The following is a 15,544-nucleotide window of genomic DNA, read 5'->3' on the forward strand; positions in this document are numbered from 1 at the left end:
CCAGCAAAGGAAGGGGTTCTTTACAGTAAGGGCAGTCAAGATATGGAATTCATTGCCAGGGAAGGTTGTGATGGCAGATTCAATAGATATGTTTAAGAAAGGGTTAGACAAATTTTTAGCGGAAGGTGTATCCAGGGATACGACCGGTAATTTAAAATGAAGGATAGTAGTGGATATAGGGTAAAAATAGGACTGCAATATTGAGTTGGGGGGATTTTCAAAATTGAAACAGATTGGCGGTTGCTTACTCTGGAATAATTTCAAATATAAGTGCAGGATCGCAGGAGATCCAAAATAGGTTGAACTTGATGGACTGGTGTCCTTTTTCAACCTCATCAACTATGTTCAACTATGTTCAACATGCTTCCCCTTCCCACTGCTTGCTGGGAGATGTAGTTCTTCTCTACAAGCAGGGGAAGAATGTGTTCTGTAATTGCATTTACTTATTTTCACCTATTATCATTACCACTTCAAACAGGAATAAGGTGATGTGGATAGTGTCTGAGCTTGTGCTGTCTCCAGGTGCCATGGTTCATTGCTACACCCCTGTAGGGGATTTTTGTGAACATTCAGCATGTAAACACTGTTGTGTCCACCCTCTAATATATGTATATTTTGCATTTGAAACTAGTTTGCAACACTTGATCTAATTTGTACCACACATTAATGTAAAATCTTGAGAATAAAATGTTTTTCCTTCATTAGTGCATAGTAGCATCACATAGGATGACATTTTATTTCAGTGGGATATGCATAGAAAGTCAAATTTGTCCTGACAAAAAATGTATCTACATTTAGTCTAAAGAGGATTGTGTTCACAGGAATGAGCCTAAAATTAATTCTCATCATTTTAAAAATGGGCCCTGTTACCAGAGGGTAAAACAATCCCCAGAACTCCGACAGCAAATAGGCTTCAATCACTCATCATTCTGCACATCTCTAATACCTTTTTTGGCGTTCTTGAACAGAAGGCTCCCTGAACGATGTGCTACTTCATTTATTAGTATATTGTATTAAACTATCTGTAGTAAAATAGACAATGTTACTGTTACATTACCTTGCATGATAGTATTCTTTTGCCTTTTATTATGGGACTATGGATTTAGTAGGTGTCTGGAAATATACATATGGAAGCAGCTAACGCATTTTTCAGTGGATGTAAAGTAGTTTGCTGCCACTAGGATATCTGCATATATTGTTTGTCTCATCTCTGGGCTAGACCTGTCTATCATGAACACAGCAGTTATGCACAGACAAATACAATATTCAGGGCAGTAGGGCACAGATGCAGAAGGGTTCTTGTCTGGTAGAGCAAAACACTTCATGTGCTCTGTCTCCCTGGATGATAGACACCTCGTTGACATTTTCCGTATCACAACTATGTGCAGAATAAATAAGGAAGCACATCATTTGTATTATTCAATTACAAAATACAACATTGCAGAACGGATATAATTTTGTTTTGAGTGAAATTGGGTACATCTTGTGACTTTTGTATATAAAGAAATGTCTCACCTTCAGATGATTTTGACTTATTGGCTTCAGATGATTTTGACTTATTGGCTTGTGTATGCCCTCATACAACTTTTGCTTATCTTGTTTGATATGTATTTGCTCTCTAGAAGGAGGCTACAAACATAAAGCATTACATTTAGTTAAGTTTGTAGGAAGACATTAAATGAAAGTAATTTGAAAATGGAGGCTCCCTTTATATTACATCAGGGTAATGGATCAAAAGTACACTCTATGCCGTTCACTTCGTTAGTCATTGGCAACATGTCAGGCACAGAGGCACAAGTACATTGTATTAGGAAAAGTATAAATTTGATTTATAAACCAGTACCATCAAGGCATTTCTATTTATTATTTTGCTGAGAGATCCTTTTACTTTTTGCATAAATAATGTGTAGTTTTCTTGAAACACTTCTCTTGAGAGCTGCAGAAAATATCCTTGGTCAACCTAGGATTTATTTTGTAACTCCCTTTAGACGATGTTCTTCAGGAACGTTTTTCCTCTTTATTTGCAGTAATAGATAAGCATCTATTATGACGTTTTCAGAATTCCACCCATTGTTTATGCATTTACTTATATATAATTGTAACATTTTCAAACATACATAGTATCTCAACACTGTATAAGTCCCTTATGAGATGTTTATTGGTTAAGGCTATTCATCATGTTAATAGCTTTTGCTTATTAGACCCCCCACCCCCACCAGGGACGCACTTAGGGGGGGGTTTCCAGTTACCCAGAAACATTCTGTACAGAAATCACCTCCTCCTGATATCAGCAACTAAGCAAACGCATATTGGGTTAAAATTAAAGGGGTTTCCCCATGCAAACATTTGAAAATATCCCTCTAGAAATCCAGTTTGCTCTTCCACAAATATAAATAATAGCTTGACTGCTTATAAATGTTTTTAATGTTCATTTTAATCCGAGAGCTACCAAGCACAAACTGAAATTACATTTCTAATTATGAATATAAATACTAAGGACATTTGTAAAAATTATCTCATTATCCTACGGTGCTTGCATAAGGCATTGTGCTAAATAAAGGAAATGATCAATGATGGTTTAAACATTATCTTAGTTCAGTCTTTTAAAATGTATTAGTTTAATGTGCACTGAGTTAAATAAAAGCTCACTTTTAAAATACAATCATTGTCACATGTAGTAACACCTGGGAATACCAGTCTGTCAGTGCTGCGTAGCTACAAATTGCAACACTTTGCATGCTATTTGTAGAACGCCCCCCTAAATGCCTGATATTTATAACACCTTTCTAGCGTGATTACATTAGTGTGTGCAATTACATCACTTAAAATGTACCCATCACCTACACGCAGAGGAATCTCGTTTATGAAGCTCTCTGGGGAGGGTCTGGTGTGGTACAAGTACTATGCAAGTCTGCATAGTGTCTCTTGCGTGAAATCGCCCTGTGCATGTCCAGAAAAGTGACCATTGGCATCTGTGCCTATGCAGATTTGTGTGACTCTGGCACTTACGTCCTCTTCTGCTTTAAGAGATGGGGAAGGGGCATTCTAAAGTAGGCAGAGTACGGAAAGGGCATGCCTGCGCAGTTGCTGATGCTGATAGGTGCTTTCTTCATTGCACATGCCTATATCATGCTTGCCAACATTTGCGCATTGGCATCCGGGAGATCCAGGGGGAGGTGGGTGCGTGGGTGCGGGGCTCGACGAGTCGCATAATTTTGGCCATGCCCCCTAGGCAAATGTCACCATGTTGGCCAATTACAACAGGGGGTGGGGCCACGATGACGCAGGATTAGCTTCACTCTGCTCTCCTGGGATTCCAGAAGGACTCCCAGAAATTTAGGAGTCTCCCGGAGAGAGTAGGCACTGTGGCCTATATTATGGTTTTGCATGCCTGTAAAAGCAAACTTATTTTTTATTCTTTTTATGTTTACAAGACAGGAATTGTGTCTCATGTATTGGAGAGGTTTTTGAAGTCTTATTGATGCTGAATAGTGAATATGTATTTTGCAAACAAAATAAATGGTCATTAACTTGGGTGTCAGTGTATGTGACATACTCCTGGTGTAAACAGGACACATATGCTACTGGTGCAGGTCTACATGTATTTTAGGATAGCTGCAGCTTTGCATATGTCCACCATTGCGGCTTTGTTAGTGAATGCAGTTTGTGCCTGCGGTATAGAGTGCACTTGCTGATAACTCTGCATCAGACATTGGATGTTCAGTGTTTTTCTCTGCACTGGTATAGCTACAGTAGAACATACTTACCTACAGTCTACTTCCTTTTTTCTGGGAAAGGGGCGTGCCTGGAGTGCGGAGGGGAAGGGGCAGAGCCAGTCGCGTCATATTGGCCCCGCCCCCACGATGGAAATGCCGGTTTGTGGCGATTCGCGGGGAATCGCATCGTTTCGGGGTGCCAGGTGCGGGATGAGGGATATTTGCCAGCTCTCCCGGGAGTCCGTGAGACTGGCCCGAATTTCTGGAGTCTACCAGACATTCTGGGAGAGGTGGCAAGTATGCAGTAGAAGGTACACCCATTGCAATTTAAGGTGCATCTACTTGCGGGAGATGTCTCCACAAAGTGAAGCTTCACCTAGGCAAGGAAAGGTGTAAGAATTTGAAGAGACGCACTGTGCAGAAATGTGAATGTCCCATCAAAGATCTACTTCTATCAACTGTAGAAATGCCCCTTTCTAAGAACACATTTTTTCTTTTTATCTGCTATAATACTGGTGATTTGACTTAATTATGGCTTAAGTTAATCATGAAAGTGAAGTAACCTTAAGACCACGATATGGAAGGTACAAAATGCGTGCCATTAAAATCATACATCTGATGTGAAGGAGTTCTCTGTACAGCGCTGCAGAATTAGTGGCGCTATATAAGTAAATGATGATGATGATGATACATCGAGGTCTGAACAAAATGTTGGTACTTTTACGGATTGGAAATTACTTCATAATAAGGAATGTCCCCAAAAACCAGGCTGCTCCACCCTTTTATCCAAGAACATAACTACCATAGATGCACGGTGTTCAGCTAAGGGGGGCCGCCTGCCCTGACGAAGCCCTATGTGTATATATCAGTTTTCCACCATTCACTGCGTCATGGGGACCTTTAAAAAATTACTAAGGGGCTCACAAATGTCTATTTACGCCCCTGCCGTCAACTTTTTTCAATAATCACTCTGCCTTATCCCTATCAAACTTCTGGGGGTAAATGCATGAAGGATCGGTTTTTGCTAGGCGCCGGAACTTGCAGAAACCGATCATTCATACATTTAACCCCTGGTTCTCTGTGCCACTATTTTGTTCCGGAAACACGTGTTTTGGTGGAGATCGAGGCGCACCTGTGAAATTGTTACGCTTAGCGTTAACAAAGGGGATTTTTTTGCACCTCTGCTGTTTTGCACTTTATAAAAGGGGGTCAAAGCGGGATTCATTTTGTTGGGTTCAATAGTCATAACCACCAGTTCACTTCCCAATTTTATTCTTCTGTCTCCCACCAGCTTGATGCTTTTACTTAGCAGTTTTCTCTCTGCTGATATCCACTTTATATAAAGGTGACAGTATTCTAATGCCACTTTTGGAATCTACCACAGGTTTCCATAGCGACGAGGAATCTAAATATGTTCTTTCCCAGCAAAACCCACCCCCCCAGTTTGTCTTCTCTCTTGAAGACAAGTGAGAATGGAGGAAGGGATAGACAGAGAAAAAATAAATAAAAATAAAATAAATGTTATAAGTGGAATCGTTTTTTGCAAAATGCATTTAGAATTATTTTTCTTGGACTAATGCTGTGTAAATATATATATAAGCATTTTTTTTTTATTTTATCTTGTATTAATAACAAAACATAATAATTTGTAGCTGTTAACTTCAGGATAGTGCAGCAATACAAAATCCCCATAATACAAGTTATCAGGTTATGAGCCATTGCATCTGTTATTTTGTATTTCTAAATTGTTATGCAACTGTCAGTAATTAAAATAAATACAATTTCCTGTAATGCAAATAATTTTTGATGATTAAGTAATAAAAATATATTTAATAAATAATACTTAGAAACGGTTATGCCATGAAAAGTGCACTACAAATCAGAGCTCCTGAAACTAATTAGGCAGAGGGTCAAATTACTAGGGAGGAAGGGTAGTGATAGCTTAGTTCGAGGTGTTGGTTTAAGGTTGGGTTACTGTAGGTGGGAGTCACGGTACAGTCTCTCTTCATTCTGTATTTCTGATATCCATGAATGATTCTTTAATATTCTCTATGTTGGTTATTGTAAGGCCAGAAAGGGAGACAACTTGGGTTTTCTAGGCTAGCTGCAGACATTTTTGTGTTGTGTTTTGTGGATTGAGTTTGAATTGACAATCTTTGCACATTATGATGATCAGCTTCAAATGACTGTTTCGGTTTAGTTATATGCAGTATGTGTATTATTTACTGTATTTGTTAATAAAATTGTTGTGTCTGGATGATGCTCATGCCAGCTCTATTTTCAGTGCTCTGTGCATGCATGCGCTCAACACGATCAAACCGTACCGCAAGCACCGTCTTGCTGCACAACTAAAATTTATCTTGTCTAAATAACACAGTCATGGCCAAAAGTTTTGAGAATGACACAAGTATTGGTGTTCACAAAGTTTGCTGCTTCAGTGTTTTTGGACATTTTTGTCAAATGTTGCTATGGTATACTGAAATATAATTACAAGCATTTCATAAGTGTCAAAGGCTTTTATTGACAATTACATTAAGTTTATGCAAAGAGTCAATATTTGCAGTATTGACCCTTCTTTTGAAGACCTCTGCAATTCACCCTGACATGCTGTCAATCAGCTTCTGGGCCACATACTAACTGATGGCCGCCCATTCTTGCCTAATCAATGCTTGAGATTTGTTAGAATTTGTGGGTTTTTGTTTGTCCACCCGCCTCTTGAGAATTGACCACAAGTTCTCAATGGAATTAAGGTCTGGGGAGTTTCCTTGCCATGGACCCAAAATTTCAATGTTTTGATCCCCGAGCCACTTAGTTAACACTTTTGCCTTATGGCAAGGTGCTCCATCATGCTGGAAAAGGCATTGGTTATCACCAAACTGTTCTTGGATGGTTGGGAGAAGTTGCTCTTGAAGGATGTTTGTTACCATTCTTTATTCATGGCTGTGTTCTTAGGCAAAAGTTAATGTCATTATGTCAATTGGTTCCAGCAACAAATTAGAGTGAGGAGATTCATAAATAGTGTAGATCACTGATACATACCTCCCAATTGTCTCTATTATAATGTACGATCAAGCCATTTGTCCTGACTGTGGGAATGTTGGGTGGTATCTCACTAACTGCTGCTCACCACCGTTTTGCAACTCCTCATTGTGACATGTCCTTATTATAATGTAATGCTTACTTGCCAAACTTTCCAAATTGGCCTCTAGGAGATCCGAGGAGGAAGTGGGCAAGTGGTGGGCGGGGCTCAGTGAATTGCTTCATACAAAATCAGCCTTATAGCTGAAAATTAATAAATACATCCCCTTGGAGCTAGGAATAAATCCAACTAAAGGAAAATATACACATTAAGGAGAGCATAAAAAAAGTAGTAACTTTGCACCTGGGTCAAACCATGTTGCATTGGAGAGGGAGGTAAATTTAAAATGTGGGGACAGATTTATAGTTGGGATAGGGCATGTCCTAGATCAACTTTAAATTTCAATGTAAAAATAAAGCTTTCTCGTATTTGTGTGCTACATGAAAAAACAGTCAGTATTTAACGTATGTACTAAATAATAAACTAATTTGTACCCCTGGCATTGTGCACTTACTCCTTATTTTGCTCTGCTCTCCTTAATGACTCAGACCTAAGGTGTGCAAATGCATTCCTTTTAATGCAGGGAAAAAACTGCCTGCCCTTGCATGTAAGCACTTTAAAGTTGACCTAGGATGTACCCCTCCCAATTCTAAATATGTATGCACATTTTAAATACGCCTCCCTTCGAGTGCAACATGGTTTGGCCAAGGTGGACCCAAAATCATGTTACTGAACTCTATATGGAAATGTGCAGTCTCACCTTTTTTTTTGCAAATTGTCATCCTAACTGTGAATTTCAGCTTTATATCGCTTCACAGTAACACTTGCTTGTGACTCAAGATGTCCATTCTTCATAAAACAAGTGTATCAAAGCACTGGCATTTAAGTGTTTGCAGATCAAAGTACTTGGCAACAGACTTAAGCATCCCCTTGCACTGCTCTAGTTGGTACAAACAGAGAGACATTGGCATTGAACACTTAGCATCATCCCCCGCAGAGATGGGTTATTTGCTTGATGTGCCAATTAATGAGGGCTGGAAGAAGCTGCAGGGGGGACTAGAGCTGGGTTTAAGAAAATATCATAGTATGTCTGCCCTTTGTGGAACCCTTACAGTTTAGGGACATTTTGCCACTTGGAAAACAAACTAGACATTGAAGACTTTGCTGCTCTTCTGTTCAGGCATGCGCTATGAAAACTTATATTATGCCATCATAAAACACAGCACAAACATGGAAAAAAAAATCTGTCATAAATTCATGAATAGCAGCTGCAATAACATTTAAGTTGACATCAAGGGAATAAAAAAAGGCAATGGAGAGCTGAAAAAAAAAGCTTGATGTGATTATTTTAATAAGTATTCATAAAAAAAATTCTAACAGTAAGGTCTTGAAATCTTACACATTTTAGGGCTTATGTACAGTTCACGCATGTCTGCTTTTATTGGTGTTCATAATATTAATTTCTGTACTGTGCACAGGACCCGATTAAGGGTTCGACTGGACTAGGCTATTATAGCCGTAGCGCCCCCCCCGCTTCACCCCAATATAAGCGTATAGAAATACTTCTGAATATGAATACTCCAGAGTATTCTCCAACATTCAAATTTAAACAGATTGTGCATTCTCTCTTACCAGTTCTTGTTCTTATTTCTTGCTTGTTCTTGCTTGCAGCTTTGTTGTCTAGTTGGCTTCTGGAAATTATGGGTCCTGTTGTGAAAACATGCAGCAATTGTATTATAATGCAAAATGTTTACAAACCCCGAATAATCAGGCTCTTTAGTCCAAACACAACAGTCCATTATGGCCAGATAAAACTACCTCATAGCACAGGCATATATATGTAGGCAATAAAATATATGAACACTTTTGTCAAAGCTCTTTAATCAAATACAAACCTCTCCCAGCCCCACCTGACTAATATTTAGTATGCTAGTGACCCTAAAGACCACAGAAGGTACCCTCATAACTGTTAAACAATGCAAAGATCATGCACCCCCAAACCTGCTCTATTTTTTAAACACCCCCCTCAGCAATTACATCTACCCCTTCGGCTGTGTCATCAGCGCCCTCCATCTGCCCCCTTCAGCCATTTCATCAGCCCCCTTCATCTGCCCCCTGCAGACATTTCATCTGCCCCGTTTAGTTTGTTCACCTGCCCACTTTAGATTGTTCACCTGCCTCCTTCAGCATGTTCACCTGCCCACTTCAGCATGTTCACCTGCCCCCTTTAGCATGTTTACCTGCCCCTTTTAGCATGTTTACCTGCCCCCTTTAGCCTTCTCACCTGCCCCTTTTAGCCTTCTCACCTGCCCCCTTTAGCCTTCTCACCTGCCCCCTTTAGCCTTCCCACCTGCCCACTTTAGCCCTCTCACTTGCCCCTTCAGCCTGCTCAGCTGCCCCTTTCAGCCTGTTCACCTGCTCCTTTCAGCCTGTTCACCTGCCCCTTCAGCCTGTTCACATGCCCCCTTTAGCCTGTTCACCTGCCCCCTTTAGCCTGATCATCTACCTCCCCCCTGACATTAGAACTTACCTGCTGTCGTTGTGGAGTCTTCAATTCAGCGCTATACATGACAGGCAGTCTAGCAGCAATTGCTGCTAGCTGCCCGTCAGAGCGGCATAGGCCGGTGAGCATAGGCCAATACACTAAGGGACATTAAATAGATTAAGGTAAATTAGCTTAATTGGGGAAAAAGAGCTATTTGTGAAAAAAATGGGGAGGGGGTTGGAAGCAGTCAAAAATCTAAATTTGAGTGTCCAGACCCTTATATTAGATCAAATTATATATATATATATATATATATATATATATATATATATATATATATATATATATATATGTAATTAGTGCTCAAGAAATCCACAAAGCAGGGAAGGTGATAATAAATGTTTAGCTACTGTTGGGGACAATGCCTCTCTCGGGATTATATAACTTTTAGATGTGCCAACTCACAAATCTTAAAAGCTGTATATAGAAATAACTTGAAAAACGAATAAAATTCAACTAAATATAACAAAAACAGAACAACACAATAACAAGTCCTTATTGAGAAACATATTAGTCCCTCTCAAAAGAGTATCCGGTTAGACAGGTGACAATAGTTCAATAAATAATACCGAAACTTGTAACAAATAACCAAAAGATCAATGTTCCTTTAAATGTTGAACAATTATCTTAGAAAGCCATGTTATTAACTTAATTGATTTTACGAATGAATGAAACGTGTGTAATTGTCCAGTCCAACCTCGTAGAAAATGTGTTTCTTCCATAATCCTTATTCTGTGAACTTTACAGTTCAATTTGAATGGAAATTATGTGTAGGTGAATACACTAAACAAAAGTAAGTAAATAAGCTTACAATTGAGTAAGCTGTAGCAACAAAAAATAACAGGCAAACTGGTAGTTGATAACACAAATGTTAAATACTGGTAGCCAAGGGGTAGTGGCAAAAGACACAACCCCTCAATTACTATTCACCCACACAATTGTTGAATTTTTTTTTTTTTTTTTTAATTTATAATAGGTTCAGAATTTGGGGAAGGGGGGAAGGCCAAGAGAGGGGAAGGGTATGTGTGGGAATAGGGGAGACAAATGGGAGAGGGGGGGGGGTGGCAGAGAAGAAGCTCGAGGTATTGAGAAATATTCTCTATTTAACCTCAACGGCCTCATTTACCAAGTACAAAACAGCTAAAACGCAACGCAAAACCCTCTTTAGAGGTTCTGTGCACTTCAATATGCACAAATACACCTAGATTTAAACTAAAGGATATAGGTATACAGAGCAAGAGCAGGCTACATTTGCGTAGGAACAGAATTTGCACCAGCAAAAGAGTGGAATTCAGATTAATGGTACTGTACACTAATATTGTTGGCTGGTGTCACATTGGAGTGTTTAAACACAGCACCTAGTCAAGAGTTTCTACTCTGTTATTAAAGTTTTAACATTAATGTTATCTTTCATCCATATCCTAAGCACCATGCATCCCTCTCTTCAGGAAAAGCTGAATCACTGAAGAAAATTTAAGAGTCTATTTGTTAAAGAAAGAAGAGGCATAGATTTGGCAAAATAATGAGTTTTCCCTGTTCAACAAAGATCTCGGCCAGTGAAGACTATTTCTATTTATTGACTATCACTGGCCATATGCCCATTTAACAAGTATAGTGATAGGGGTCATCATTCATCATAGGAAAAAAATATTATTATTGTAGATCTGTAAGGCTCCACATTGCTCCGTAGCACCATAAAGTAGAGAAAACAGGACATACATAAAACAGGGACATACAAGGTAGACAAAATAAATGTAGACATGAAAACAAAGCGTAGGAAGGGCCCTGCTCATTCGAAAGCTTACATTCTAGTTGGAAGAGGGCACAGATGAAATAAGAGGAGCGAGTTGGCTCAGAGTGGAAATTGGGACAATTGTGGGTAATGTCACTAAGAGTCGTGAATCTCTAATAAAGAGAGAGGTTTTTAGAGAGCATATAAAAAACTGAAGGCCTTGGGAAAGTCTGATTGGGCGTGGTAAGGAATTCCAGAAGCTGGTAGCAGCACAGGAGAAGTCTTGTATGCGAGAGGGTAGATCTAAGAGGGTAAGAGAGAGAGTATTTTGATATGATTTTTGAGATGTATGAAGGTGTGGTATTGTTGAGGGCTTTGTAGGTAGAGTGAAACAATAGATGCTTCTGCATTTCTGCTTTCAATTCTGTTAGTCATCTACCACACCTCAAACCTCAAGCTCATTTTGCCTGCTTAAAAGCATTGACAGTCTATTTAATCTATTTAAATCCTCAGTGGAGTTCTATGTAAATAGATTTTTTTTTTTTACTTCTGCAATGGTGTACAGTATTTTTACAACAATGTAGACAAAGCAAAAGATTGTGATTCAGCAGCAGCTTTCTACCAAAAACAGCAAAACATCACAAGCTAGAGGAAAACAATGACATTGTAACAAAACAAAACAAAACATATAAAGTAGCGGTCTGAGCAATTTTCTTGGGAAAAGAGCTAGTTCAAGAGGCGGCTTTAACAACACATGAATGCTTTTCAATCAGGTTAAGAATGGGTAACGTAACTAAAGTGTGATACGGCATTCAGCTGAAAACATTACATATCTGTAAGCCTGGTCAATATTTCTTATGTACACTACAATGCCACTATTTAAATTGGCATGTAACAGTGATAAGTGCTTTCCGTGGTCAAGACTTATAATAATATTAAAAAAAACTTGATTGACCTCCCCTATATTTATCACACACACTGTATATGACAAGCATTAAGCACCCGACAAACTCAGATGAATTAATGCATTTTTTATGTGCAGTGTAATATTGTATTATATTGTATTATTTTATTGTATGTATAGTTTAAGAGGACAATTTAGAAAAAAAAATATCCTATGAGAAAGGCAGGTTGGATAGACAGATGCATAGGTAGATGGATAGGTAGATGGATGGACAGATATATAGATAGATGGATAGATATATAGTTAGATGGATAGATAGATGGATAGGTATATAGACAAATGGATAGGTAGATGGATGGATGGATAGATATATAGTTAGATGGATAGATGGATGGATAGATGGATAGATACATAGATCATTTTAGGTCCTCTTATTTAGTACAAGTTAACCCGTGCATGATACTCATGCATTCTAGTCAAATCAAGCTACTTAAGGTGTTAAGAAGGTTCTTGTCATCTTCATCGCCACACACACACAGACCGCTAGGCTTTTATATATTAGATAATGCTAAGAATTTAGTAGGTCAGTGTAGTATATAACTCCGCCCAGCAGGTGGCGCTGCAGCTTGAGCACTCTCACCCGGTAGTTTTTCCACACACACACACACACACACACACACACACACGCCGCTAGGCTTTTATATATTAGATAACGACTAAGCAGTTGTCTTTCAAAAGTTTGTGGAATTGATCTTATTTTTCTTTTTAGTTTGCAGCTTTGTAGTTCACAAACGATGTCATGAATTTGTCACCTTCGAATGTCCGGGTGCCGGTAAAGGACCGCAAGCAGATGTAAGTACGATGTGAATAAAATGATGCTGGCTTCTGCCTGTAAGTGCATTGCCTACACACTACATGACTAATATCCCTATATATTATTTTTGTGATTATAATCTGTTGTGAAAATGACTGAAAAAAGCTCTGGCAGAAATAACAATCATCCGGTATTAACTTGTCACTTACATGTAAATCCAGGTTTCTGTTTTCTGAATTAGCATTAACATTTTATGTACCAAGGCCGTGAAACTCATCTGGCGCTCTTTAATTAATTGCTACAGGAGAATACAAAGAAAATTAGCTCATTAACCTTAACCATGCCTAATAAAATGTAAAATGAAATTGATAAAACAGGAATAAATATGAATTCATGAATGCCAATAAGTTGTAATGAGAGCTTAGTGGACCATCCAAAGCTGTTGCATTGAGTATGAGCCTCATTCCACATGTGAGTGGGTAATTTTGCAAGTTTCTCTGGTGGAATTTGACCTTAAATGTACAGAATTCAGCCTATTGTTTTTGTTCTACTTGGAATTCAAACCACACCACAGAACAGATTGGATTAACACTGCTGTCCCAGCTCTAAATAAATTATATTTATAATATAAATTCAGCAGTACAGAATCAAAATGGCATTCTGCAGTAGGTCAACGCAAAAGTAGAACTTGAAGATCATATCGCTGGAACTTTGCACCTCTGCAAAACGGCCTGTTCAGCCACAAAATCCAATCCCTGTGCAATTCTACCGCATCTTTGATTATACTTAACCACAATCACGTCCAACATTCTAAAATAGGCCACTGCTGTGGGCCTTTGTCTCGTAACACAGCATGTGTGATTTCAGACTTTTATAAAATTATTTTTAATTAGACATTGTGTTAAATCTTTTTCTAATAAGCTAGCTGATCTTAACTATAGGGATCTGAACTGTACTGACCCTGAATCCTGGAATTCTTTAATAAGATGAAGGCTCTGCTCGTTAAGGGAGCAAGCAATAATAAAGACAACATTCCCACCCTTGCCTCCAACAAAACTTGTTTAAACTTTATTGTAGCATTATTGTAGCATGGGCTTTATTTAGAGGTGATGCTGCCACGGGCTTTGTGAGTATGACCTAAATCAGTAATTGCTCATAAATGGCACAGAGTATTTAAAAAAAAGGCAGTTAAAAATCGATCACCTTCTGAACAGATACGATTTTGTAGCTAGGAGCATTCCAGTAGATTATCCCCCCCCCCCCTTTCACTAATACTCTCTAGCGTTGTGTTGTCAGGTTTGTAGATGTTATAATGAGCATGCAATGTAATGCCAAGCATTAAAGCAAATGATCTGATCAGATGACTTTTTCTTCACCATGTTTTCAACAAACGGATGAGTGCGATTGTGGTGCCAACTTATTAGAACTGTACAGCCCTGAGTGCTTGTTTCCAACAGTGAAAGGTACTGGTGGTTCTCTATTGCTGTTAGAACACAAGATCAATGCTAATCACTACTTAATGGCACCTTCATCTTCATCCCATGCTGGACCATTTCCTTCTAGATAGGAAGGGTGTCTTCCAGGATGACAATGCCCCTTCCACAGAGCAAGTGTGGTTGCCCAATGGTTTAATGAATATGATCATGGCCTTCTCAGTCACCTGATCTGAATACAATTGAGCATTAATATGATAATCTGGAACAGCACCCATGACAGCGTTTTCCACCACCATCAACCAGACATCAGTTAAGTGACTTTTGTGACAGAATGGTGCTGTATCTCTATAGAGACTCAACACCATAATATACATATATACAGGCCGTACTGGTGGGAACGCCCTATTAAGTGATTTTATTTTGGTGTTTCCAGTTTTTGTCCAAAGTAATATGTTTCCAGTAATTTGTACAAAGGCACCTCATCTTTTAGTAAAAGGAGTGAGATAAAGGTGTTTTCCAATCTGTCACAGAACTTTTCCACAGCACAAACAGTCTTGATTCTAATTCCACCTCAGACGTAAAACTATCATCATCATCAATTCATTTATATACCGCCACTGATTCCGCAGCGATGTACAGAGAACACACTCACATCAGTCCCTGCCCCAATAGAGCTTACAGTCTAAATACCCTAACACCATACTTACCAACTTTAAGAGGCAGCTGTCCGGGAAGGGGGTCCTTCGAGGGGGCGTGGCCACATGTGGTGCGCTGTTAGGCCCCGCCCCCTGTCAATCTTAACCCATTTTATCCAATTGCAGCAGGGGGCGGGGCCACGGCACCGCATTTAGCCCCGCCCCCCACGATCTTCAACAGCGGCGACTTCGGGATCCGGGGTTTTTGCCTGCTCTCTCGGGAGCCCGGGAGAACTCCCAAAAATTTGGGAGTCTCCCGGACATTCCGGGAGAGTAGGCAACTATGCCTAACACACACACACAGACTAGGGTCAATTTGAGTGCAGCCAGTTAACCTACTAGTATGCTTTGTTTGTTTTTTTGATTTTGGGAGAAAACCGGCACTCTGGAGGAAACCCACGCAAACACGGGGAGAACATACAAACTCCACACTGATAAGGACATGGTTGGGAATTGGACTCATGATGCCAGTTCTGTGAGGCAGAAGTGCTAATCACTAAGCCACCGTGCTGCCCATAAACTACATGCAATTTAATGATGTTTAAGTGTGCATTATATAAAATAAAATTTTGCAGTATTTCTATTTAATGAGGAAATAAAATAATCAGTGCTTTCCCCTGATT

The 15,544-nt window shown here is 39.2% G+C and overlaps 1 protein-coding gene across 1 annotated transcript in view; it reads left to right on the forward strand.

The window, feature by feature from the left end:
* PRKCG (protein kinase C gamma) overlaps window positions 1-15,544 on the forward strand; it is a 270,969-nt gene that overhangs the window by 111,300 nt on the left and 144,125 nt on the right. The window contains exon 3 of the mRNA XM_075190817.1: window positions 12,746-12,828. Coding sequence (XP_075046918.1) covers window positions 12,746-12,828 — 83 coding nt within the window. The remainder of the gene's footprint in view (window positions 1-12,745; window positions 12,829-15,544) is intronic.

The sequence above is a fragment of the Mixophyes fleayi genome, chromosome 11, assembly GCF_038048845.1.
Source record: "Mixophyes fleayi isolate aMixFle1 chromosome 11, aMixFle1.hap1, whole genome shotgun sequence".
Classification (NCBI taxonomy): domain Eukaryota; kingdom Metazoa; phylum Chordata; class Amphibia; order Anura; family Limnodynastidae; genus Mixophyes; species Mixophyes fleayi.